Source organism: Elgaria multicarinata, chromosome 3 (assembly GCF_023053635.1).
Source record: "Elgaria multicarinata webbii isolate HBS135686 ecotype San Diego chromosome 3, rElgMul1.1.pri, whole genome shotgun sequence".
NCBI classification, from domain to species: domain Eukaryota; kingdom Metazoa; phylum Chordata; class Lepidosauria; order Squamata; family Anguidae; genus Elgaria; species Elgaria multicarinata.
Genome location: NC_086173.1, coordinates 90,331,677 through 90,358,700, shown reverse-complemented (window position 1 = coordinate 90,358,700; position 27,024 = coordinate 90,331,677). Strand labels below are relative to the sequence as shown.

The 27,024-nt window shown below is 43.8% G+C and overlaps 1 protein-coding gene across 2 annotated transcripts; it reads left to right on the top strand.

Moving 5' to 3' along the window:
- The first annotated feature begins 1,461 nt into the window (after nt 1–1,461).
- ATOX1 (antioxidant 1 copper chaperone) lies at nt 1,462–16,003 on the top strand. 2 transcript variants are annotated; one of them, XM_063120898.1, is made up of 4 exons: nt 1,462–1,576; nt 7,167–7,242; nt 11,530–11,700; nt 15,741–16,003. In XM_063120898.1, exons 1-3 carry the CDS (start codon nt 1,571–1,573, stop codon nt 11,652–11,654), a joined length of 207 nt encoding a protein of 68 aa, XP_062976968.1. In that variant the 5' UTR covers nt 1,462–1,570; the 3' UTR covers nt 11,655–11,700; nt 15,741–16,003. The 2 variants fall into 2 exon arrangements, with proteins under 2 accessions (XP_062976968.1, XP_062976967.1); XM_063120897.1 differs by lacking the exon at nt 1,462–1,576 and adding an exon at nt 3,745–3,794.
- The last annotated feature ends 11,021 nt before the right edge of the window (nt 16,004–27,024 follow it).

Here is a 27,024-nt window from a genome sequence, read left to right as displayed (position 1 = left end):
TCCAGTTAAGTATGCAGAGCCTGTCTCACTATGAGCCTACCTGGTTATTAAGATCTGCAGGTGAGGTCCTTTTGAGGGTACCATTACCCACAGAGGCCTGTTTATCACACATTTTCACATATAAGGCAGCATATAAATGTTAGTAATAAATAACAAGATTGTAGCGATACAAAACTAGAGTGTGGAGGCTTGCAGCCAATCCTGATGATATTGCAGCCTGCCCTCAGGAGTAAGTCCCATTGAGTTCAATTTGGATTCCTCTCAGGTAAGAGTGCCAGGGTCAGCAATTTTCTGCCTGAGGTGGAACAGCTAATGGTTCCCCTCTGCAGTCAAGGTGTAGAGTACCCAAAGCTAGCTAAGTTTTATTTTGGCACCTGAGACAGAAAATCCCATAATGCCTTAGTAGAACACAGGCTTTGCCTGCAGAATGTCCCCAGTTCAAGCCCTGGGATCTCCAGGTAGAGCTAGGAGATCTTGCCTGAAACCCTGGAGAGCTGCTGTTACTATATCTTCTCATAATAAATTCAATAGTTTAGCTTTGTACAGCATGAAGAAGTACTTCCTTTTATCTATTGCAAATCTCCCACTATTCAATTTCATTGGATGACTCCAGGGTTTAGTATTATGAAAAGGAGGGGAAATCTCTTTGCCCACTTTTCCCATACCATGCATAATTTTATAAACTTTTTATTGCATTCTCTCTTCTTACCTATTTTTTAAACAAAATAGCCCCAAGCGTTGTAACCTCAACAAAGAACATAAGAACCGAGCTGGTTCAGACCAAGGGTCCATCTTGTCCAGCATTCTGTTCACACAGTGGCCAACCAGCTGCCTGTGGGAAACCCCAAGCAGAACATGAGTGCAGCAGCACCCTCCCACCCATATTCCCCAGCAACTGGGGATAATAAGCATACTGCCTCTGGTACCTCAGGTAGCATATAACCACCAGGGCTAGTAAGCATTGGTAGCCTTCTCTGTGAATTTCCTCGTAGGAAACTTGTTCCAGACTTTTGATCATTTTGGTTGTCTGTTTTCAGCATCTTTTCCAAGTCTAAAATATCCTTTTTGAGTTGCTGGACTAGAACTGCACACAGTATTCCATGAGGCTTGCACCAAAGATTTTTTGTTGTTGTTGTGATGTGCTTACGTACAGTTTTTTCTGTGCACTTGTGAGTTGGAGCATCTCTGTGGAGATCAGCCTTCTCCAGCCTGGGGCCTTCCAGAGGTGCTGGACTTTACCCCCATAATTCCTAGCCAGGACAGTGCTAGGAATGATGGGAGTTGCAGTCGAATACCCCTGGAGGGCACGCGGTTGGGGAAGGCTGATGTACATTGAGTTGACGTCTGGAAATCCCACCTCTAGTGGCACCAAGAATAAACTGCGCTGCATTTGCTTCTCCCCGCCCTCCCAGTGCCGGTTCTGCCAGCGAAGGCTTAAAGGAGGAGGCGGTGGGAGGGGCGCGATCTGGTCTGGTGGCCTTTCATTTTGCAGAAGCTTAAAAAGGGAGCCGATTCGTTCGGCTGAAGAGCAGCGTAGGAAGGTTTTGCAGCCGCCGCAACACCCGTAGCCATGCCGGTAGGTGATTTCAGACGCTTGAAACCGAGGCTCGGATGGGGGCCGGGGGCCTTGACGCAGGGCGGGTTGGGCATTTGTGGCTGCTGCATCACCTCCGTGCGAGGTTTCCTTACCAATGGGAAGGAAGCTCTTTGCTTTCCGTTTGGAGCTTCCTATTTAGCAGACTCCCGGGCCCCGTTTGAAATGTAGCCGTCATCCCTATTCTGCAATGCCTCCATGAGGAAAGCGGATGGGTTGTGTGGTGGTGTCCTGCGAATGGATCGAGGAGGAGCACGCAGATCGGTGACTTGCTACGGGCTTCGGTTTGTAGCCTTGGTCAAGTTATTTAAAAACCGGTTTACAACAGCGTGGGGCGTCTCCCGACGATCTGGTTGATTTGGCCGCTAGATATTTTGCACAAGTTTTGCAACCACTTTTTGATTAAAGGCTAGTAACTTGTAGGGCACAATCCTATGCAAGTTCAAAGAGAAAAAAAGTCCTACAATTCCCAGCATGCCCCAGCCAATCATAATGGTTGGACTTTTCCTCTCTCCATGCATAGGAAAACTATTTGGGCTTTCAAGTGTAGTGTGTGTACTGCATCTTCATCCCACTTCCAGAAGGGTAGCTGTGTGAGACTGTTACAGTAAAAACAATAGACCGTCTTGTGTTACCTCAAAGGCTAACCAGTTTATTCTTGAGAAACCCCTTGTGGACCAATTTGAGCTGCATCACACCTGTATTTTTTTATCCAGTTTTCATCCCTGGTTTCCCCCTCCATTTCCTTAGCGAGTCGAGCGCTGGGCGCTTTCACATCTGTGCACTGTTGTGCTCATTCAGCTCATGTATCTTTTCACCTGGAGCGCTATTATGGCGGCGAAATCTCCCTCCCCCTACATTCTCCTTTCCCCTGCAGTTTATTTTTTAAAAAATATGTATTTATTTCTGCCAAATACAATAGTATTGAAAGTGCGCAATTAGGTAAAACAACACACTATACTTTCCCCTAAGATCATATTAAATTCCAAGGAAGGGAGGCCGTTTGTATGAAGAAGGAAGGAAGGAAGGAACGCATGGGCCAAGACAGTTGCTGCCCCTTGGCTTGGAAAAGGTTTACAGGGGAGGAGGAGCAAAGGTTTGTTTTGCTCATTTCAAAGGGTGGGCAGATGAACAATAATTTTAACTAATTTCTTTTGTAAAGGTGGTCAGGTCCCCTCCTTTGCTCCAAGGTAACCAAAATGCTTACAACTGCATAATTTATAAAGGTAAAGAGATCAAACTTGGCATGGTTATAGCTCTTAAGGAGGGCTTTAGCCACCCCGAGTTTGAATCCGATTGGTTCATCCCTTGATTTTAAGGCATTTTTAAAATGGAAATTAACATAAATGCTTACATCTGCATAATTTTTTAAAGAGAAAGAGAAACTTGGCATAGTGATAGTTCTTAAGTAGCGCTTTCAGCATGCTAAGTTTGAATCAAAACAGTTCATCCCTTGATTTTTTAGAAAGTTTTTAATTTTTCTTCCTTAAACCCTTTCCCTGATAGTCCACCAGTGCAAAAGTCCACCTGTTTCCATTAGTGATGGATTGATTTGCCTTTACTTTGATCATGCGAAGCTGTGCATGTCCAAGTTAATAAAATACAGATCTGCTGGTTCCCTTATTCAAGAGTAAATCCCATTGCTTTCAACTGCATTTACATCGAAGTCATACTAAAATACCTTTGAGTAAACCCCATTGAACAGAGAGAGACTTACTTCTGAGTAAACTGAGTAAACAGAAGTAAGACCTCAGGAGTAAGCATAGGGTTGCAGAGCACATCTTTCCAGTTTGCTGTTTTAGACTATAAAAAAAAGCTTCTGAGTGACCACACTATTAAATGTCAGTTCTATATGTGTTTACTCAGAAGTAAGGAGGGAGGTGTGGGCAAGGAGGGTGCATTTTCCACATTTCTTTTAAAGTGGAAATGTATCCCTGGTCATGCCTACTCAGGAGTAAGAACATAGAGTTAAATGGACCTCTTCCCCCTCCCCTTTCATGGTTGAGCGGAGAACCGCCCCACCCTCTTTTGTTAGCGAGACTACCCTTAGACACACACACCCCCAACAAAGAACATGATGGTCGGAAGGAGCACATTTATTTCGCAGGGAGGGAAAACAATCCAGACCTTCCCCACTCCGAAAAGAAACGAAACATGGAGGGGAAGAGGCGACATGAGTGCAGGACATGGACGACATCATGTGATACCAGGCATGGCGAGTGTGCGATAAATCACTGGTGTGATGAAGCTCTTTATCAGATGAACCATGAAGGTTTGCAACATAATGAATGTGTTTGTCTCTAAAGTGCCACCAGATTCTTCGTTTCAATTATGCCTTACTTGGGAACACACTGTGCATTTGAGAAAACAATTAGTGAAATCAAATTGATAACTCAAGATTTGATTGTGGGCTGTTCATCCAGTAAAAACATAAAGCAAATGAAATAACGGTTACTTGCTGCGGAATGGATTTTCCTTCGCATCTTCTGTCAGTAGGGATGCCTGTGATCAGACTAGTAGCCTTAAAGATAGGACTTGGCATAACCCATGTGAACGCTAGACCCGAGACTCTGATCGCAGTCCAGAGTATTTCTTCCCAACTGTCCACAAAGTGACTAACTATGGCAGGTGTAATATGGTGCTTCTGTGAGGCTATAGTCACTGCTTGTTCTAGAAATGAGAGCAATGTCCAAAGTATGCTCTGTGCTCACAGGAACACCTTCGGAATTGATCTTTGTGAGTACATTGATCAGAACTGTTAATCGGTGTTGCTTTGTTGGATAGTACCTAATCCTTGAGCAGGGCCTAATGGTGATATAGGCTCATGCTCACCGTTCCCTACCCGCACAAGGCCAGCAATGCTGATATAATGTTTTCACGTGTGCGAAGAGGCTTCTTAAAAAAAATTGTTCTGTGATCTTCAAGTGTTGCATTAAAGGGGATCTTGAGTCCAGACCTGCTTGTTAGGGCAAGCGGTTAGTGTGACTCAGCCCATAGATCAATCTTTCCTCTACATCTAGTGAAGGTAGAAGTAATCTGAACACTCTCATGGCATTGGGAGTTGCCCTCATTTTTGTGTATCCCTTCCCCAAATTGTGTCTGATTATGTGACTTGGATTCCAGGATGATCTCGTTTCAGACCTGTAAACTGTATCTGTAGTGGTACCTGGAAAAACCGGTTATTCATTCAAAGGCTGACTCTTTATTTCTCCTACTTCTTGTAGGCTCTAGTAACAGTACTCAAAAAGCCACAGAGACACGTAACTCTCTTGGGGCTGGGCTGTTTACAAAGAATGCAGTGTTTTGCTAATCTTAATGAACCTGGGACTGTTCATGCTTCACACAATTGAGCAATAGAGCAGCCTTCCTCAACTTTTGGACTTCAACTCCCATCAGCCCCAACCAGCATGGCCAAGGGTCAGGAATTCTGGTAGTCCAGTCTTCCTCAACCAGGTGCCCTTTGGATGTTTTGGGCTACAGCTTCCATTCCTAACCATTGGCCAGGCTGGCTAGAGCTTATGGGAATTGAAGTCCAAAACATTTGGAGGGCACCAGATTGGAGAAGGCTGCGATAGAGCACTATATACCCTTTTTAGTGAAGATTTCTACCAAGGTGTGTGTGTATATGTAAAGGTAATTAGCCAGCTACTCCACAGTGTTCAGAAACTACAAGTAGAACAAGATAAAACCTTTAGGGAACAATCCTATGTCCCTTAGACAGGGTCTAGAGGGGCATAGGATTGTTCGGTTTCCTGGCTCCAAGCTCATAAACAGGGCTCTGAGCTGGAAGTCAGAAAACTTCCCCCCCCCTTCCCCCCTGTAGCTGGTACGGAGAAAACCGTGCCAGGTTACTTTTCCACCCTTGCAAAAATGGAATGTGGAGATGGGGAAAAGGAGGTGTTCACAGGGAGGGGAGAAGACCGGTGCGGCAGCTATGCAAGAGATCCTATTGCCTCTCCAGACTCCTTCCCTCCCTCTCCCTGAAGCCTCTGCTAGACAGGCAAAAAAAAGTCTAACTGAAATGTCCACTCAGCATCGGATATTCGTAAGCCTCTGAATTTGGAGGGTTACGAGTACCCAGGGTGCCTCCCATAGCATTGCCCTCTTAGGCCTGTAATCTAGCACTTCAGAAAAAACTGCAATTATTCATTTATTTTGATTACCTGTAAGAAATTAGACAGATTGCAGATCTGTCTTTTCCCAAACTCTTCCAGGCTGTATTGTGTACTCCAAGAGAATGGTCAACAGTCTAAAAAATTTAATGGGAAATGTTTTATATTAAGAAAAATCAACTGTGTGGTTTTTTAAACTATAAATTAGGATTTTTCTCTTTCTCAAACATTTCAGTATTGTAAGGTGTGAGAGGGGGTTAAATACTGGTTAAAATTTAAAACTGAATACAAGTTAAATGTACACTTACCTCTTAGAACTGAATCAGTGGCCCCCTATCAAGCAAGTTAAAGGGTACTCTTCTGTGTAAGCAAAGAACCATGTAGAATATATTCTGAGGCTAGGGGTTATAACCATGGCATTATGTTGTTGTTGCTGTTGTTGTTGGACTTGATGCTTGGGGGGCATAGCATAGCTGGGCATCACAGGTGCTGGATCCAGACTCAGGAGATGCCATCCTGGATCTTGGTAAGAGGATCACCCAGTATGCCAGCCTTCACCAATCCATTACCTTCCAGATGTGTCGAACTACAACTGCTATCAGCCCCAGCAACTCCTGGGAGTTGTATTCCAACTCATCTGGCGGACACCAAGCTGGGGGAAGGCTGCTCTATGCCTATCTTGATCATATGATAACTACCTTAACTCTGCAATTTGTTCTGCTCCCTAGTTATGAATATTTCCTTTCTTTAAACAAAGAGATTTCCTTTTCATTTCAGGAAGACAAGCTGTTCTGTCCAGTAACCAAGCACCATCTCTTCCTTCTGTAAAATTCTATGCCCTTCATTGTATCTAAAACAGACATTATGGCCAAGGGTGTGTTTGAGCACAAAGTCTGGATTGTTCATCAGCTTTGTGTTACCGGTGTGGGATTGAGATTGGGGCAAGGCAGGAAAGAGAGCATAAGTGAAATAGAAAGCAGTAATAGAAAGATGTACAACTAAATAGAAAATTTATTCTTCATTACCTGATTGGTATGCAATATTGTTTAGGAAATGTACTGAGAACCAATGGAATTTCCTAAATAAACCTTCCCTTGTCCACCTTGGTGATTTAAATAATTTTGATTTAAAGCAGTCCACCTTAATTGACGGAAACCAAGAACATTGTCTTGGCTGACAATATATCCTTAAAGAAAAGTCATCTACAATTTGACCCCAATATGACAGCATGTGATATTTACATGCTTATGCTATGTGGAGCACAGATTTACAAATACTCGAATTAATACAAACTTGAAGTTGCAAAGATTTTGGACTGCTACTGGGCAAGTGCTCCAAAACCAAGCTGTCAGTGTCAAGCTTGATATGAGCCTATTGGCGTGTTTTTATTGCTTTGCTACACAGTTGCTCAGTGAGATCTGTTTTAATGGCCTCCCTAAACTTTCTTCTGGTGATTTCAGAAACACGAGTTCTTCGTAGACATGACCTGTGAAGGGTGCTCCAATGCCGTCACCCGTGTACTCAACAAGCTGGGAGGTGAGTGATATGTAGCAGACTCTAGCATCTGAACACTTGGGGCTTCTCGGACTTAGTGTGGCGCTTAAAGTACTCCTGCTTGTATAGGATGCGAAGCAAAAGATCCTCTTACTGGAGAGGCAGGTCTCTTGCATTGCAAGGCAAGCTCTGTATCGGCTTTAAGTACATCTAACTCTTATCTTGCTGAAATGTGTAACCAGCCTAACAGATGTGTTGGATTACAACTCTCAACATCCCAAGCCAGCATATTATAGCATGGGGGTTGTAGTCCAACACATCTGGAGGGCACCAGGTTGGGAAAGGCCATGTTCAGCAGTCATCTTCTTGTACCTTGGGTTGGCGGTTCTCAATACACCATGTTAGAACTATGATTTCTTTTCCAGCTTGCTTGCTGGTGATTATACTCATACTTGCATATCCTACTCATTACATGAGCTCACTTAAACCTAAAAGATGTCCTTTCTGGTGTTGATTTTAAGGTCATTCCCTGCTGTAGCTGAAGTAGAAGATACTTCATGCAGGTAGTTGGTCAGTAACTAATTATTGATTGTTGATAAGAGACTGTTTAAGTTGCATCCCATGACTCATGGTGAGAGAGTGTAGAGTGTCCTTCCTGATTGGCACATTTCCTCTTCTAGACTATAACAAATTGTCCAGCGAAGTTTATTCTGTTCACAATATCAAAGGCTTCATCCTATGCTCATTTAAATCATTGATAGTTCTATGTAACCCTAGTCTAGTTCCTTCTGCAGGAAGAGATCTGAATCTGTGGCTGCCCTTAATATCTTACTGGAATTCTGATCTTCTCCTGCCCTAAATGGGTTTTGGCGTAAGGATAGTTGTTGCAAGGCACTGAAGGGTATCTTCAGCAAGGGCCACTTCACGCACTAAGGATTTCCTACACAGAAGTTCCATCCGTGTTGGGAATTGAGCAAAGCCCTTGTGTTTCACAGTCCTCTGTATTTCATTCCATGAACATGCCCTGAGAAGCTGCATGTTATCTGTTGTGTATGTATACATGATGGGGGAATGTGAGTTGAATGGCTAATATGGATAACAGCCGGCTGTTGTGCGCATTCACCATTCCTCATGGAGAATGTGCACATCATCTGTCCAGGAAGAGGGAATTGTGCACATTTCCCCCTCAATATACATAGTCTCCAGAAGGCCATGGGGAACATGCATTTTATGTCCCTTCTTGTCTACAGAGATTTAACTTACTTTTCCTTAAGTTCCAAACAGCAGGTTGTTTTACTGAAGAAAAAAGCATTGGAGCCTTGAAGATACTGCCTCCAGTGCACACATCACTTCTGCTTTCAATTAGCAACCTATGATCACCCTGTTCATAGGTTGAAAGCGTAACATCTGAACCCGGACACTCTAGGTTGTTTAGGGGTTAAACCAGCCAGAGTATCCAGATTTGGATGTCATGCTAACAGCCTGCAAATGGGAAATCCCAGATTGTAAATTGAAAGCAGAACCAATGTGTTCACCAGAGGAAGTGTGCTCCCTAAGCTCCTGCTAGATTTCAAAAATTCAAGGGTTAATCCAGGTTTGCGGTTATGTGTGAACCGGGACCATCTTTTCCCCTTAAAATTAAAAAATATGCCGTCTTAGGAGCCAGAGTTGGTATTCACAGTTAACACACTGTTTACTCTTCAGTTATGGTTCAGGTTCATACTTAAGTATTTATTTTGATTGTTTGATTTATGAATTTAAGGAATCTTAAATGGAGCTTAAGTACAGGGTAATGTATAAGGTGGTGCGCCTCCAGCAAGGACAGGCAACCTGGAGTCCTCCAAATGTTTTGGACTACAGTTCCTATCATCCCTGATTATTGACTGTTGGCTGGGGCTTATGGGAGTGAAGTTCAAAATAATATGGAAACTCCCCTCCTGGTTGTCTTGGCTGCAGGGCATCAGGAAAGGCAAGATAGAAATAGCCCTATCCCTACCCTGGGTCTCTGCCCAGCTTGTATCTGGCTTGTGTAATGATTTTGAATGGCTCCCAACAGCTCTTGAGGCACTATAGAGCTGAGAGGAGGCTAACTAGTCCTGAAGCACACACAAAAATCCCCCAGAATGCAGGGGATTCTGCAGCAGTGCATGAAACCATGTGATGTACTCTCACTCACAGCTGTAAACAGTGAGGTCATAGCCAGGGAGATTCCAGCACCCAACCAGTTTAGATTTTAAGTATGTGGCCCTTCCAAGCAGGCGAAGCTGGCTAGCCCTGTTCTACTGGGAGATAGCATCCTTCTTAGCAGAGTCTCATGGAAAGAGAAACAAAGCTGAAAACCTGAAGAAAACCTCAGTCTTGCTACAAAAGCTAACTGTAAAGTTAGGAAGCTGCTTTTTCCATAAGCATTGGCACTCTGCCTGCCGGATTGGAAATAGCCAGCCACGGTTAATGTATTTGAATACCACATTTTCTACAATATAGATATTTTGTGTATATATATTTAAATTTATTACAATGCATTGTAATTTATTTTAAGTTTTGCTTTGAGAATCACTTAGATATAGATATGGTCAGCGGTATATAAATCTATTAAATAAATAAATAAAAACATTGTGTTCAAAGCAGTTCACCAAACAAACAAATACAATACCCATAATTATAACACATTACAATAACACCTAAACTCAATTACTGTTTGTTTAAACCTTAACAAAATTTAAATAAAAGCAAGACCTACCAGTAGGTCAGCTAACAGCATTCAGTAGTAATAACAACATATACCAACCAGTTCATGTTAAGAGACCTAACAATAAGGTAGGCCAATAAGATTTTGCTGTCAAACTCACAGCAAAGAAAAGGAAAGGGGGTGGGGAACCCACAAGGCACTTCAACCAGCCCACCCTAATGCAGCAGAAAGAGACCCTTGTCTCACCAGAGTGCCATGTCCTGAGCCAAGAAGAGTCACCCTCATTCCTGTGGCAATTCTCCTCCTGGCTCTCTCTAGGGAGCAGAGCACCAGGAGAGGCAAGGGGGGGGGGAAGTCTCTCCCTAGACAGGTGTCTGTGAGCTGTCTTGGAGACAGCACAAACACCTACATACACACACAGAAACAGCCAACGTAGCCACAGCTCCCTTATGAAGGTTCAGAGGCCTGGGGGTATGGAAAGACAGGTGGAAACAGCCAAGCCCTGATGGTAAACACAGAATCTTTCTCTCTCTGTGTGAATAGAATATATGATGATTAGAAATAGGCAGCAGACTTTGAAAAACAAAAGACCCACATGTTAAAATATCTGCTGACATAGATTCCTATCCAAGAATCATATCTTAAACCAAATCAGACTGTGGGTTGGTCCATTTAGCTCAGTATTGTTTGCACCAGCCTTTCCCAACCTGGTGAGTTCCAGATGTGCTGGATTATCACACCCATCAGCTCTCTAGAACTTGAGGGTTGTCCTAGTCTTATACAAGCATGTGCTCACTAGGGATGATGGTAATTGTAGTTGAGAACATCTGGAGGACACCAGGTTGAGGAAGGCTGGTCTATAACTGGGCTGACGGCAGTTTTCTAGGGCTTCCCCAGCCCTACTGGAGACCTTTTGCATAAAAAACACATGCTCTACCACTGAGCTGCAGTCCTACCAACCCCTAACTGATGTCTTGGAAGATCATATGTTATAGCTTAGCAGTTGATCTCCCATAAGAACATAAGAGCTATGCTGGATCAGACCAAGGGTCCATCTAGTCCAGCACTCAGTTCACACAGTGGCCAACCCACAAGTACGACAGGAGTACATAAGAACCCTCCCACCCATCACTGGTGGGTGTTGGGTGGAAGTGGCCATCACTGCATCTTGTGGTAGTGAATCCCATAGTTCAACTATGGGCTGTGTGAAGAAGAACGTCCCTTTATCTATCCTGAATCTCCTTAAATTCTAGTATTTTGAGAGAGGGAGAAAAGTCTCTCTCTATCCATATTCTCCACACCATGCATCATTTTGTACACCTCTATCGTTTCTTCCCTTAACCTCCTTTTTTCCAAGCTAAACAATCCCAGCTGCTATAACCTTCCCTCAGAGGGGAGATGCTCCAGCCCCTTGATTATGTTAGTTGCCCTTTTCTGCACTTTTCCCAGCTCTGCAATATCCTTTTTTAGGTGTGGTGACCAGACCTGTACACAGTATTCTAAATGTGGTTGCACCATAGGTTTGCAACTCTCAGATTTCAAACTAGCCCTCTTTCGAGAAGCTGTGAGAAGGATCTATTCAGTTCTCCACTTCCAAACACTCTCAGTGCTCCTTCTGCATGTTGCATCCCTTTCTTCAGGTGTTCAGTTTGAAATTGATTTACCCAACAAGAAAGTGAGCATCGATTCGGAGCACAATGTCGACACCTTGTTGGGTACACTGAAGAAAACTGGGAAAGATGCCTCCTATCTGGGAGAGAAGTAACCAACTCGGAAGGCTTGTCTGGTGGGACTACTGTGCTACAGGAAAGGTCAGTTGTCGGAAATATTCTAAAACACTGCGAAGAGAAGAACGGTATTTCATGTGAAATGAGCTGAAAACAGCAGCCGCACATAGTAAACAAAACATGAAGTCATCTTACTAATAGTTTCCTCCCCCCCCCCCCATTCACTTCATTTACTTAAATGAACTGACAGTGGGGAAACTCAGAAACAGATGGCTTTGTGTCATATTTTCTCTTCTGCTAAATATGATCAAGGACAGACAGATCCTGTAATGCAGGGGTGCTGAACCTCAGACCCACAGTCTCAAAGCCGGCCCACAGTCGTTCCCTAATCACCAATCATTGGTGGTTTCCCAGCTTTTGCTATCTTTCCCCCTCGGGCTGGAAAAGGTTCACCACTCCGGCACTAATCCGTGGTTTTGCCCTAAGGATGTGCATTCTGCCCACAAAACTCAAATTTCGTATTAATTGAGGCCAGCCTTATGTTTCGGCTGTGAGCTGAGCCTCTACACAGGTTATTACTCTGATCCAACAGCTTGTGGACAAATCAGCTGAGGCTGCCTGTGTTTAGTGTTTTAGAAAAAGTTGAAACCCAAACCGATCAGCTGTTTGAGAAGAAGGGGGAACAGGAGGGCAACTAAATCCACACCATATTCTCGGGATTTCAGCTTTGTTTAAAGGTCTACATATGTGCGGATGCACCTGTGGAATTCCAAAATCCATATTCCTGTAACAGCTTTTATTACGCCAACCAAAAGATCTTAAAAAAATGTGCAAGCTTTCGAGATCTCCAGATCTCTTCATCAGGCAAGATGTTACATGGTAGGGAGAAATAGGCAGAGGTTAAAATGCAACTTGATGGTGAAGTCACAGTGCCTGTGTGTTCAGAGTACCCAGATGGAGTGGGTGAGGACATTCAAGGTCATGTGATGGTTACAAGACTGAACCTGGAGCTGCCCCTTTGCTGGGAGCAAGAAAGGAAAAAATGTTGGATCCTCCATTTTAGAGAAAGCCAGCTGTTATGCAGATATGTTTCCATGAATGGAGGCAGTATTTCCAAAATTGGGAATCTTTTTTTGGTTCCTTTAATAAAGGTATTACACTAATATCAATTTGGGGATTTTCCTTATGGTCAATCCAGCTGACTTGGAGCTGCGGGGGTTAGCTGTGGAATTGTGTGTGCAGAACCTATTTATCCCAGCTAAGAATATACATCTGGAAGCCTGAATCTGGATTTGGGCCATATAGATTTTCAAAGAGGTAGAGACTGCAGGTAGTACTGTTGAAGTGTTGCTGGCTACAGCTCACCTTTATGTCTCACTGTGGTCTCTAGTAAAACTGGTTGTACAGGGTTCTGTAATACTTCAAGTAATACACTGGGAAGGAACAACCAATATAACCCCTAACAGCATGACAAGGACTGCTGCAATAGATGTGTGTATGCTCTGATGTGACTGTTGTGGATACCTAATGAGGAACACACTACTTTTCCCCTGAGAGTAACACTAAATAGGCTAGAAACAGCTTGTGATCTCTCTAGTCAGTTTTGCCAGTCCACTGATTTGTGTTGAACTACCAGAGGATGCAACTAGGACTTGGGTTAGAAATTGACACACGTCCCACCCTGCTCATGTTGTGAGGCTCTCCCATTGTGTTTGAACATCTTGCAAGCTTTCAGTGGTGGGTTTGGCTGTAGTGCCACAGCTTAGCTAAGAGGGAAAGCCCTCTTACTGATCTTCAGAGATGACCATCTGTATACAGCCAGAGTATTGACAGACCTGCTAACTGTCCTGTGGCTTCATCAAGGTGGGAAAACAGCAAAGAATTGGATAAATCTCTTGGGGAATGTTTTGCTCGTGGTATACTATGAAGATTTCAGCCACCATTGAATGTGTCATTGGTTCACACAAAAATACTTTTACAGGATAACTGAGTGGAGTTCCACCCATATGTTTGCATGAGAATAGAAAGGGATTACTGGATGACCTTCCAAGAAAGCAGTCCTGCTCATTTAAACAATCTTATCGGTGTAAGTGTTTATAGCAGCTGTGCCAGGCCTAGGCTTTGCACTAAAAAAAATAAATCAATCAAAATCTTGTAACTAATTCTGCACCTCCCCCCACCAACCCCAATTCTATGTGTTGGATCCAGATTTAGTTCATACTTAGAGCAGACCCATGCTCATGTCTGACTTAAGTCATATTGTTTCCAGTGGGGCTACTCTTAATTATGACAAACCTGCAACCTTATTGCACCTGTGTGCCACTTCTAGAAGGATGGGGCCGCTGACCCATCGTACCCAGGAGCAGTAGTGCCAGGGGTGGTGGGTGTTCCCCTTTTGTGTAGCACACCTGTGCCATAGATAGACTGTCTGCCTATGATGGGTAGGTTCGTACTGGAAGCTGAGCATCCAGGCCTGTACTCTTGCTGCTACTACAGAGTGCTTTCCAGAATGGCCGCTGTGGGATAGAGGATGCTGGACTAGATGAATCTTCCAAGAAAAATAAAACATTTTCAATTTATTATTTGTAGATGTAACAAAAAAAGTAAAAACAAAAGACAAATGACAATTCACAGCAACATTAGTCAAAATTCAACACTTGTATTTTAAAGAGATAAATTGATATTAAGAGTCCATAGAGATGAATGAACATCCAAATGACTGGAGGATATATGTATATATGTTCAAATGTAGAGAAAGCAGAAAGATCCTCAAATCACATAGAATGCATTAACAGGAGCCTTAACAAATGGCTATCAGATCATGAACTGCTGAAACCAGCCTGTGTGCAGGTACAGATGCAGCTGATGCTACGGCCAAAAATGCACTCTGCCATAGAAGTAATTGTGCCTCCAGTGACAAAGGCAGATAAGGAGCACCTCCAAGCTGCAAACTAGCGTGATAGTGTGGTGTAGTGGTTAGAGGGCCAGATTCAAAAACCCTGCCTGGCCAAGAAGCTCACTGGGTGATCTCTAGCCAGTCACTATCTCTCATCCAAATTTACTTCACAAGGTTGCTGTGAGGATAAGAAGGAGGAACCATGCACGCCATCTTGAGCTCCTTGGAGGAAATGTGGGATACAGTTGTAATAAAATGAATAATAAACCTGTTCCTTCAGGTGAAATGTGCCACTGTCTAATATAGGTTGAATACCAATTCCTTGTTTTGTGGCTGTACTTAGTTTGTGGATAGTGTGTCTAAGTGTGTGTGTGGTGAAATAAATGGGTGAGGGCCTCAAAAAGCAGCTTAAATAGGGTGACCATATGAAAAGGAGGACAGGGTTCCTGTGTCTTTAACAGTTGAATAATAAAGTGAATTTCAGCAGGTGTCATTTGTATGCATGTTGCATCTGGTGAAATTCCCTCTCCATCACAACAGTTAAAGCTGCAGGAACCCTACCCTCTTGACCAGATACAAAAGAGGGCACTGCTCCTGTATCTTTAACTGTTGTGATGAAGAGAGAATTTCACCAGGTGCAGCATCCATACAAATGACACCTGCTATCCTCCTTTTCATATGGTCACCCTAGCTTAAAGCTCAAATTGCAATATTCAGAAACCAGTAGGAGTAGTTTTCAACCTATCAGGACACACCATTGCTGACCTTAAGGTGAATAGTCTGAAATTTGAGTGTGAAACTGCTGAATTACAACTCATTGAGAAATTCTGTTCTATTCGTGTGGGCCAATAGTTCTCTGTTCCACTACAGGTGATAATTTACTCACCAATGGTAAAATGATTGTTTTCTCATGAATTACTGCTGTTATGAAGGGTCATTGTGCTTATTTTACACACATTTAAGCTCTGATTGTATTGTCACAGATGGTACTTTCTGCATTTCATTGCCATTAATGCCAACACGCACGTGCATGTAGATTTGCCAGTTGAGAATTACACTTCATGCATCTGGACTCCAGTCAATAAAAGCTTATAGCATAATATACTTAGTAGTCTTTAAAGTGGCACAAAACTTTTCATTGTGTTTGTTTAAAGCGGATGTCCCTTCATGGTTCCACCAGCAGGTGGTGGTCTTGTCTAACTCTCTTTGCTCTTCCTTGATTTTGCAGCAAGGCTTAACATGGCTTCAGTAAGAAGGCGGCTGTTTACACTTCTGTCAATCCTCTTCCTTTGACCGCACTTGCCCTGCCAGATGCTAGAGAAGAGCGAAAGGGGCCGGGAGGAAGAAGATTGCTTTTTTTTTGGCAGGGAAAGGACTAAGAGAAAGCTTGACCACAGATGTCCCAAAATCGTGTCCTAAAAATGTAGTGCTTTTGCATTCTTTTTTTTGGCCTTGTAATAAAGGAAGGAGCTGCATCGATTTTCAAGTGAATACTATGGCTCTTGGTGCATTTCTTTAAGCATTTGCTCTGGTTTGGGGAGGGGCCTTTGGTTTTTAAAACTGAATACCAATCTGCGCCTAATTCATTCAAACCTGCCAATATGGTGATATTCTAAAGGGATGTGGTGGGCACTGTTGGGATGCACTTGTTGTTTGGTCCTGAATTACAGTGGCACGACAAGCATGTGGTGTGGTAGAGACAGAACCAGGGACGCCTGGGTTCAAATCTCCACATGTTATATGTGGCCCTTACCCCAGTGGCCTTAGACAAGCTGCCATTTCTTCAGCCTAATCTACCTGCCAGACAGGGTTTTCCCAAGATAAATAGGTAACTTTATTTTCTTTCATTTTATTTATGGATGTTATTTCTATACCGCCTTTCTGAAGTCAACCAAGGCAGTTTACTTATGATTCAGAAGATAAAACAGTTAAACAAAAACATAGGTAAAGCAGCCTTACACATCATAATAACAGTTTTAAAAGCCAAGTTAAAAAGGTATGTTTTGACACACACACCTTCCTGAATTCAGAGAGACTAGTGACCAGTTGCAGCTCTAAAGGGAGGGTATTCCAAAGTTTTGGAGCACACAGGAAAAAGCACTTCCCCCAGCTACACAACAAGCAGGCTTCTGCAAGCAGGAGCATCTTCAAAGGGGTCTTCCTGCTGATCTTAATAACTGAGCTGGTTCATACGGAGGCCTTCAGATAAATAGGCCCTAAGCTGTTTAGAGCTTTAAAGGGCAAAACTGACCCTTGAATTGAGATCGGAAAACAATGGGCCTGAGGCAAAGGAAAAGATGCTCTCACTCCCCCCCCCACACACACACACCCCATTTCAAGTGCAGAAGCTTACTAGACTGGCAGTTGAACTTTATTTCAACACTGGTGACAGGTCAATGTTCTCCAATGCGCTGGAGGGCAGCCGGTTGGCTTATGGGGAAAAGAGCAGGCTGTGTTGCAAACACAGCTCTGTCTTCTGATACCAACCTGCCCGCATGATGAAATTGGCATCTGTGGCCCTACATGTGTGCCTTTAAGAGCAATTAAGATGGTGAACATGAAGGATGGGACCTTCTTAGTAGTGGCTCCCATCTTATGGAACTTTGTTCCAATTGATGTCTGCCAGGCCCCATCAGAGGTCCCTAAAGACTTACCTATGTAAGTCTTTAGGGACCTCTGGCCTATAATCGAGTTAGCATTGTTATTGAGCTATTGTGGGTATGGTACTGTCTGGCAGCATCTGTTCATTCTGGATTCATCCTTGTTTTATTGTTATATATGTTTTTATGCCTTATGCTTTTAAGTCTTGTTATATATGTAACTTTGGGAGGGTTTATAAATAACCTTACTGCTTTGGAGGGATGATTTATAACAGGGGTGGCCATCCAGATGTTGTTTTACTCCAATTTGCATCAACCCAAGTCAGAATGGCCAGTGGGTAGGGATTGTGGGATTTATAAGTCAACAACAACTGGAGGGCCACAGTTTGCCCCCCCCCCCAAACGGGTCATACATGGCAGAAGATGTAAAATGCTTCAAGCAAGCAAAAAATATAGAAGACTGTGAATATCCTGGAGATCCAAGCTCATTTCCTTAGTAGGTTTAGGGAGACTAAGGGCACAATCTTAATCATGTTTAGATGGGGGTGGGGGGGAATCCTACAAGTCCCAGCATTCTTCAGCCAGAAGTGCATGGTTCCAGTTATCCTAACTAGAGTCCTGCATGGAGGATCTCCTGCTCAGTAATACATCTGAAGAAGCTTGTGAGTGAACACAACACCCTCTTGGCTCGGGAATTGCAGTGGTTTGCAGACACCATTTCTTGCCTTTTTCTCTAGCTTAGTCATAACAGAAACTTTGGCAGGCGTTTCCATGCTGATTTAAGTACAAGCCAGAATCTAGGACCTCTTTAAATGTGTATAGGATTGCAGCCCATTCATTTCAGTGGGATTTAACAGCAGAATCCTCTGTCGCATGTCTGCTAAAAGTAAGTCGTATTCAGTGAGACCCAGGTAAGTGTGTATAGGATTGCAGCCCAAGTGTCCCTAACTGCACTGGACCGTGGCCATACTTTTTTTGGCTCCTTCAGCATTAAACTCTTCTGAATATTTGTTTAAGCCTTTCTTAGAAGCATTCACGATGGGCAATGGAACCATATTTTAACATTACTTTTGGAATGTTCTGGTTTTAATGCACTCAGTTTCTCCACTGGATCATTTGGTTTATAACAGTGACTCTGTATACCTGCTTAATGGCTTTTCCTTTACCTTTCTTCCAGTCATAGAGGCATGGAAAGACTAGGCATTTAGTTCGAAGTCCTTCGTCACTAATTTTAGAGTGTGGCCCTTCCAAGGGAACAGAATGAGATCAAAATGCACAGATGCAAAGGCCTACATTTGTCTAGTAGTGGAGTAGCAACACTGAAAGTAGTTCTTGCACTTTGATAATAAATATTTATTTGGAAATAAGTGTCATTGAGTGTAGCGGAATGTAGTTCATGTAAACATGCTAAGGGTTCCAACCTAGGGCTTCATCCTCTCCAAAGTAACATGCTTTTACATAGCAAGCTAATAATTGGTTTAGCTCAGAAATTGACAATGGAAACTTGTGGGCCTCATCCATCCCTTGCCCTAATTTTTGTGGCTTCCACCTCTCCATGCATGAGACAGGATATGGACTCCTTTGGATCTGGATGGTGCTTTTCTGGCCATGAAATGAGACAATTCTCCAGAGGTATCATAGGAAAGCAGGGATAGGCAACTTGTCTCCCCCCAGATGTTTAGGCCTGTATATGATCCTTCACTGTTGGTTATGCTGGATAAGGCTGATGCGGTTGTAGGCTGAAACATCTGGAGGGGCCATAGGTTGCCCATCCCTGTTCTACAGCTTCCTGTGTTGCTTTTGGCTTAGCAGTATCACTTCCTGAGGTGTGACACAGGACTATAGGACAGGCATTCATTTCATGTTAGAGCACATACCAGGTTCTGTAGCAGGAGGTGGCAGCCTCCCCCTTTTGTAGGGTGACCATATGAAAAGGAGGACAGGGCTCCTGTATCTTTAACAGTTGTATTGAAAAGGGAGTTTCAGCAGGTGTCATTTGTATATATGGAGAACCTGGTGAAATTTCCTCTTCATCACAACAGTTAAAGCTGCAGGTGCCCTGCCCTCTTTTAAATCTGGTCACTCTAGTATAGCTCCTGCACTTTAACATGGGTGGGAGTGAGCTGTTGCACCATGTCCTGCTTGTTCATCCATGGCTGGTTGGCCACTGTATGAACAAAGTGCTGGACTAGATGGACCCTTGGTCTGATCCAGTATGGCACTTCTTATGTTCTTAAGAAGGCGGGGGGGGGGGGGAGCAAGTGCCTTGGAGTTGCCTATCAACAGCTTAGCACCTGGACAGCAGACTGAGCAGGTGGACAGACAGGCTACCAGGTCATTGTTGCCCCCGCTATGGTGAGATGTATTTCTGTTGAAATTAGAGCAATTATTTCTAAATGAGATATATACATATAAAAAAACCATATGTCTATTTTATGCAGATATGCCCTTTTTTGTGGGGGGGGGAGTGGCCACCTTACCAGATTGCAAGCAGACTTACACACACACACACACACACACACACCTCACCAACCAACATACACACACCAGGATTCTTGGCTGGAATTCTAAAACAGCCCTTCCCCAACAAAGCGCCCTCCAGATGTTTTGGATTACGACTTCCACCATTCCCAGCCAGCATGGCAGCAAATGTTGGAGAGGGAGCTGCCCTCCTTTACTGGGCATGCACATTACAGGAAGCAGAATGTCCTTCTGCTACTGGCAACATATTATTATCTTGAGATCTGCAGTTCTCTTTTCCACTGCCATTATCTCGCAATGTGTCCAGAAACCCTGTCCTTACTGCATCTGTAATTTTCCTGATTTCTCCTTTAGTGTGGCAGGTTTTAGTTAGCCTTTTCCTTTTCCAGCTCTCTCATAACCAGAACTGTTTGCCGTAGGGCTTTGGTGGTGTGTGGTGTCCTTGGCTTATGCTTCCAGATGGTGAGTTCATAGTTGTGCTTTGGCTTATTTATTTATTTATTTATTTTCATTTTTGTTTTCTAAGTCTCCTAGCTCTAGGCATGAAATTGGCTCCTTAACCATCACAGGATTACAATACACATTGCTGGCAGGATTTGAAGTTATATCCCTACTGCTATTGATCAGATCAGGTAAAGATATCATCTTGCTCTCTGGGCACAATTCAAAATGGTGCCTTTGAGATAAACATTGATATCACCTAAATATCTTTGTGATATATGCATAGTTATTCAAGGTCTCAGGGTGATAGTCTCCTTGTCTGCCAAGTTTGAACATAGCTTTTCCCCTTATGCAATTACTGTTGCCTCTTAATTCCAGTTAAAGCAGAATTGAGTTCAAAATACCCATTTTTCTATCACAGTAGCATTTTGAAATAGCTGCTACTAAATTCTGAAGTGGCTTCATCAATTCTGCATCTGGGAAGTGTATCGTGTGATTTCAGTGTCACATCAACAAGCTTTCTGTATTCTCCCCATAACTTTATGTTAGTTTTAAAATCCTGCTTTTCTGCTATACCCCATAATGCAACTGCATTGAATTTTGGCCCACCCCACCCCCCAAATCACCCCACCCCATTAAAATTGTTAATGTTTATTCCATCAGTTCACTGGACTGAAATGAACTGAACTTTATGAAGCTTTAAGCACACATGCCCCACAATGCAATGTGACTGCCCAAGAAACATACACACATGAGAGCCTGTAACCATTCATGCAGGGCCATGATGAAAGTAAATGCATGTGCAGAAACAGCCTGGGCATTCAACTGGGCTTAACTTAATATTAGGTGCAAGTGTGTGTAGCAACACACCGCCGTACTTGTTTGAGAATGAGGAATGCTGCTTCAGGAAGGGGGTACCCCAGCCCGCTCAGTGTCACCTGCCCTGCATCCTTCCCCAGGTAGATTCCCTAAATGACATTACAGAATCATAGAATTGGTGAGCTGGAAGGGACCACAAGGATCATCTAGTCAAATGTCTGTAATGTTTAAGAAAAAACAATTAAACCATTCATGAGAGGTAGCTGTCCAGCCTTTTCTTAAAAACCTTCAGAGACGAGGAACCCACACCCTCTGTAAGCAGACTGTTCCACTGTTGTACAGATCTTAGCATCAGGAAGTTTTTCCTTATATTTAATCAAAATCTAGGTAGGTGAAACTTATACCCATTATTTTGGGTCCTAATTTCTGTGGCCATGGAAAATAGTTCTTGACCATCTCCCCGTGGCACCCTTTTGTGTACCTGAACACTTCTAACACATCTCACCTCAGTCATTTCTCCAGACTGAACATCCCAAGTTCCTTCAGCCTGTCTTCATAGCACATGTCCTCAAGCCTCTTTATCATCTTTGTTGCCCTCCCCTGAGGGCAACATTAGGGGATGTGCTCCCTCCCTTGGTGTGATTCAACCCACAGAGCTGAAAACAGACACATGCCATCTGTCAGGTATGCTTTAAGGTAGATTCCTGCAATGAGCAGGGGGTTGGACTCGATGGCCTTGTAGGCCTCTTCCAACTCTACTATTCTATGATTCTATGAATGGACCACAGAGACTGTCCACTCAATCGTACTTTCCACGCTCCAAGTCAGAACCAGAAGAGCTCACAGAATTCTTTGTGACCCTGAAACTCTTGCCCTCCTGGAGACCCATTAAAGTTGTATGGTGGAAGCACCATCCTACCTTGTTTGAACTGGCTTCTAACAAAGGAAATAAAATAAAAGGACAATTTTACTATAATATGACACTTCAGCATTCTATTGATATTGGAAGATGGTTTTAGTGCTGTTGCCTATCTCACAGCAAAACAAGAGCAAAGCAGATAAGACCTGTACAAACATCAAAAAGAATTGTACAAATCATAGCTGTATTGAGCAAACAATCAAATTATGTATTACATATGACATAAATATTACAATAATCTGTTAATATATTAAACATTGTAGAAACTGTAGAACTTGAACTAAAAGCAAACATATTTGCTGTAAGCAAACAAGACAATGTGCAGAATGCTAAAACGACAAGTCCGGATTATAATATGTGTTTCGATACTTCTTCAGTCAACTCTGCATGCTGAAACTTTAGTAAGTCTTATCTCAAGCACAGACTAGAACTTTGAGGAAGAAATAAAAGATGTCCTCTTGCTGCCTTTGGAGCTCCTCTTGCCTCATCTCTCCACCCTTCATTTCTTCCTTTAATGCCCTCTTCTATCTTACGTTCCCTTAAAGTTACTCTCAGCTTTTCCAAGATCTTCTGCTCCAGCAGTGATGGGGAGGGAGAGAAACCAGCTGTAGCTCACACAGGGAACCATCCAACAGCTGTTGAAATAGAGTGGCATTCCAAAAATGCTAGTACAAATACTCAAAGGATTGTGGGGGATTAGCACAAATCAAACAAGAAGATGCCACTGTACAGCTAATACATAGACCATCTTGAAGGACCACATTTCCAGGATGGTGTATTCAGTCAAAGGGTATAACCATGGGACACAATGGGACTTCAGGGCTGTCTGTGGGTTTTTGGTAGCTCCCAAAACCCCACAGTTTCACTCCTGCAGGGTTGCACCAAGTTATCCCCATGCCAAGGAGCAAACGTGGGGTTTATATAGATGATGGGAAGAGCCACCACCACTGCTGCTCATCACTCCCAGCCGCTCCCTGGCTTTTTCCTCCTTACCTCGTGGGGATTGAAGCCAAGGGAAGGGAGAACTCCCCCATCCAGCAAAAGGGAGACTCACCGGCATTCGGCTCACCAGCCTACCCCCTTCACAGGCAGTGACCAATCAGGGTTCACCATCCACCTGGCTACACCTCTGCTGCAACCCCAGAGCATGGCAACAGATAGTGATGTGTCGTCCTCGCAGCACTCCAGACAAAAAAGCCAGGGTAAGTCCCCAACTTTTTTGCTTCAGAGCTTCGGGGGGAAGCCCCGGGATGCCTACGTGGTGGCTTCTGCATCATATAACTGATGCCACACCACCACGCACCCACCCCGGGGCTTTCATTATGTATAGACAGCCTCTGCTGCCTTTCATAAGCATAAGAATATACTAAGTCAGAGGATTGATTCATCCAGCTCAGTTTTGTTTACAAAACTACTGTCAGCAGTTCTCCAGAGTTTCAGACAGGTGTTTTCCCAGCCCTACTGGGAAGAAAATGCTGGAGATTGAATCTGGTCTCTTTCGCATGCCAAGACAGTGCTCCTGCAGCACTAAGCAATTGTCCTTTCCCATAAGCATGAGCATATTCATACTACAAATTTAAACTGCTTTAATAATGTCATTCTCTCTAGGAACTGTAATTATGTGAAAAAGAGATAAAGACTTGTAGTATCTAACCAAACTATGGTTACACATTACCACAGCAGCTTGGAGACTTCCTCCCGTGGATGGAGCCAATCTCCCAGCATCACATAGTCAGGACCAATCATAGAGCTTCTCTACATTAAGTAAAATGCCAAACTTGGCGGGCCAGCTCCAGACACTCTTGGATGAGACTGATTATCTGGATCCATTTCAGTCGGGTTTCAGGCCTAGCTTTGGCACGGAAACAGCCTTGGTCGCCCTGTATGATGACCTATGTCGGGAGAAAGACAGGGGGAGTGTGACTCTGTTGATTCTCCTTGATCTCTCAGCGGCTTTCGATACCATCGAACATGGTATCCTTCTGGAACGTCTGGCTGAGTTGGGAGTGGGGGGGCACTGCATTGCAGTGGTTCCACTCCTACTTAGCAGGACGGCTCCAGAAGGTGGTGCTTGGGGGACATTGCTCGGCCCCGTGGACTCTCCAGTATGGGGTTCCGCAGGGGTCGGTCTTGTCCCCCATACTGTTTAACATGTACATGAAACCGTTGGGTGCGGTGTCATCAGTATGCTGACGACACACAGCTCTACTGCTCCTTTTCATCCTCATCAGGTGTGGATGTGGATGTGCTGAACCAGTGCTTGGCTGCGACAATGGACTGGATGAGGGCTAATAAACTGAAACTCAATCCAAACAAGACTGAGATGCTGATGGTGGGTGGTTCCTCTGATCGGATGGGAGGTGTTCAACTGGTTCTGGATGGGGTTGCACTCCCCCTGAAGGAGCAGGTTCGTAGCTTGGGGGTTCTCCTAGAACCATCTTTGTCACTTGAGGTTCAGGTGGCCTCGGTGGCACGGAGTGCTTTCTACCAACTTCGGTTGGTGGCCCAGCTACACCCCTATCTGGACAGGGATAACCTAGCTTCAGTTGTCCATACTTTGGTAACTTCCAAATTAGATTACTGCAATACCCTCTACATGGGGCAGCCTTTGAAGATGGTCCAGAAGCTGCAGCTTGTGCAAAATGCGGTGGCCAGATTGATAGCTGGAACAGGGAGGTTTGAGCATATAACACCGATTCTGGTCCGCTTGCATTGGCTGCCTATATGTTTACGAGCCCAATTCAAGGTGCTGGTCTTAACCTATAAAGCCCTACATGGCTTGGGACCACAATACCTGATGGAACACCTTTAAGGGCCTCCTCCGAGTGCCTACTCTGAGGGAAGCTCAGAGGATGGCAACAAGGGAGAGGGCCTTCTCAGTGGTTGCCCCCCGACTGTGGAATGATCTTCCCGATGAGGCTCGCCTGGCGCCAACGTTGTTATCTTTTCGGCGCCAGGTCAAGACTTTTCTCCCAGGCATTTTAACAGCGTTTAACAACGTTAAATTTGTTTTTAATGGACCCCAGAATTGTTGTTTTTAAATGGATACTGTTGCTTTTATACTGTTTTTATGTTTTTTAATTTTTTGTATATTTTTAATGTTTACTATTTTTAATTGTTGTAAACCGCCCAGAGAGCTTCGGCTGTGGGGCGGTATATAAATGTAATAAAATAAAGAAATAAATAAAAGTCCCGCATCCTTACCATGGCTTTCTGCTTTCAGGTTCTTTGCGGGAATACGACGGCCTCTTTTACTCTGCAGACACGTGGTTTGAATTGAGGAAAGTCCTTCCTTGGCAAAGTTCTGTATAATTGTGTGTGTTTTGATTTATAGACACTAGATGGTGCTGTCATTATTTATTTATTTATTTATTTATTTATTTATTTATTTATTTATTTAGAGTATTTTTATCTTGCACCTCAGCCAAGAAGGCCCCCAGAGAGGCTTACAATAAATCAGTAAAGAAGACAGTCCCTGCCCTCAGGCTTACATTCTAAAAAAATGGACATGTCACACGAGGAAAAGGGGATGGGGAGGGAAGAGAGGGAAAAGTAAAAGAAGTTAAGGAAACTGTTTAGCAGGCCTGATAGGAAGGCCCTGCTCCCCATTCTCATCTCCCAGTGGAGAAGGCAGACCAATAGCTCCTTCTTCCCCACAGGGTTAAAATGACCGTTAGCCCTGTTAATCCACCTGAAGCAGGCCCTGATGTTCTCTGCCTGCTCCCATCTCCCTCGGTGCTGCTAGGAGTGCTATGTCAGCATTTCACATAGTGGCTTGATCGAAATAATACCCCTTTTTGCAGGAGATGTTCTAGAGGTTGACGATGTCTTGTAAAGGACCTGCTAATAAATCGCTCAGAAAAATGCCCATACAGGTCCATGCTGCACAATGTCACATGGTTGGGATCAGGGATGACAATCGGGTGCAAAGGAGGTGTGTAATTGGCTCAATCTATGTGCTTGGCCTGTAAACTTTGCAGCAGCATGGTAGGAAGCCATGGGAAAATGAGGGCCATGCTGCTGCCATAAGTATAAAGGGCACCTCCCATACTCGGGATTTGCTGGGTGAAGCTATGTTAAAGTGGAATAAAACTAATAAAGAATCATTGTATCACACTGGCCTGCCAACAAAACTAAACATACAGTGTTTATTATCAAAGGTGTGGCAGATCTAGAACTCGCCTGATTTAGAGCAGGAGTGTTGAATCTTTTTGAACCCAAAGACAATTCAGTTTTGGAGAAGGGTTCTCAAGGGCTGCATTCCCATGACAGTGGAGGCAAAATGGGTGGGGCACACCAGCATATCTTAGTTTACAGCTCTTACTGCCAGAATCAAAGCCTTAGGGGAGGCATCTCAATCTTAGAATCATAGAAGCATCATAGAATAGTAGAGTTGGAAGGGGCCTATAAGGCCATCGAGTCCAACCCTCTCCCCAGTGCAGGAATCCCTGACATATGGATGTCCAGCTGCATCTTGAATGCCTCTATGGTGGGAGAGCCCACAACCTCCCTAGGTCATTGGTTCCACAGTTGCATTGCTCTAGGAGTCAGGAATGGAGGGAAAACTCTACATGAACCCTGGGAAGCCACCAAAAAAATGGTGATCAGGGGAAAGGGAGTGAGGCCAAGGGAAAAGGCATGTTTCTCTGAGGAGCCCTGGCCTTGAAGGCTGGATTAGGACCCCAGGTAGGGTGGATTTGGCTCACAGGCCTAAAGTTCAATACCCCTATTTTTAGAGAAATCTGGGACTGACTCTGATATGGTATTTCTTATAACCAGTTCATGGGGTGTTGTCTGAATACTCTTTCAGCAAGATTCTACCTTCCTCAGTTGCCAATTGAAGGGGAGGGAAAGGCACTGGATCACAGGGCCCATGAAGAGCCCCAGTTAAACACACATAGCTCCCTGTTTCAGAAAGGGAACTGACTCTTGAATGTGATTACCTGGGTGTGGCAATATTGAATATGCTCTTTAAGAGCTGTTAAGAGCCATATTTTGCTCTCCTTCTCGTGAATTCTTATAGAGATTCTCTAGATCAAAATCAGACAGCAGACCAGAACACACTGCAGTGTTAACAGGAGCAAAACAGTCTTCAGCTAAGATGTTGTGTCATCTTTTTAGCAGGTGGACATTAGGAAAGCTCGAGCCAGTATGAGAAAGATACATTGTGTTCTCCTGGAGCCGGGAGAAGACCAAGAAAGGAAAACGGGGATCGGCTTTATCCCTTTCCAGTCCCCTTTTGAAATAATCCT

Bases quoted from the DNA above. Each gene is read 5' to 3' on its own strand.
- ATOX1 (XM_063120897.1), top strand. From the start codon at position 3,768: ATGAGTGCAGGACATGGACGACATCAT. The intron at 3,795-7,166 runs GTGATACCAGGC...TGGTGATTTCAG, and splicing joins CAGGACATGGACGACATCAT to AAACACGAGTTCTTCGTAGA. The intron at 7,243-11,529 runs GTGAGTGATATG...CCCTTTCTTCAG, and splicing joins TGTACTCAACAAGCTGGGAG to GTGTTCAGTTTGAAATTGAT.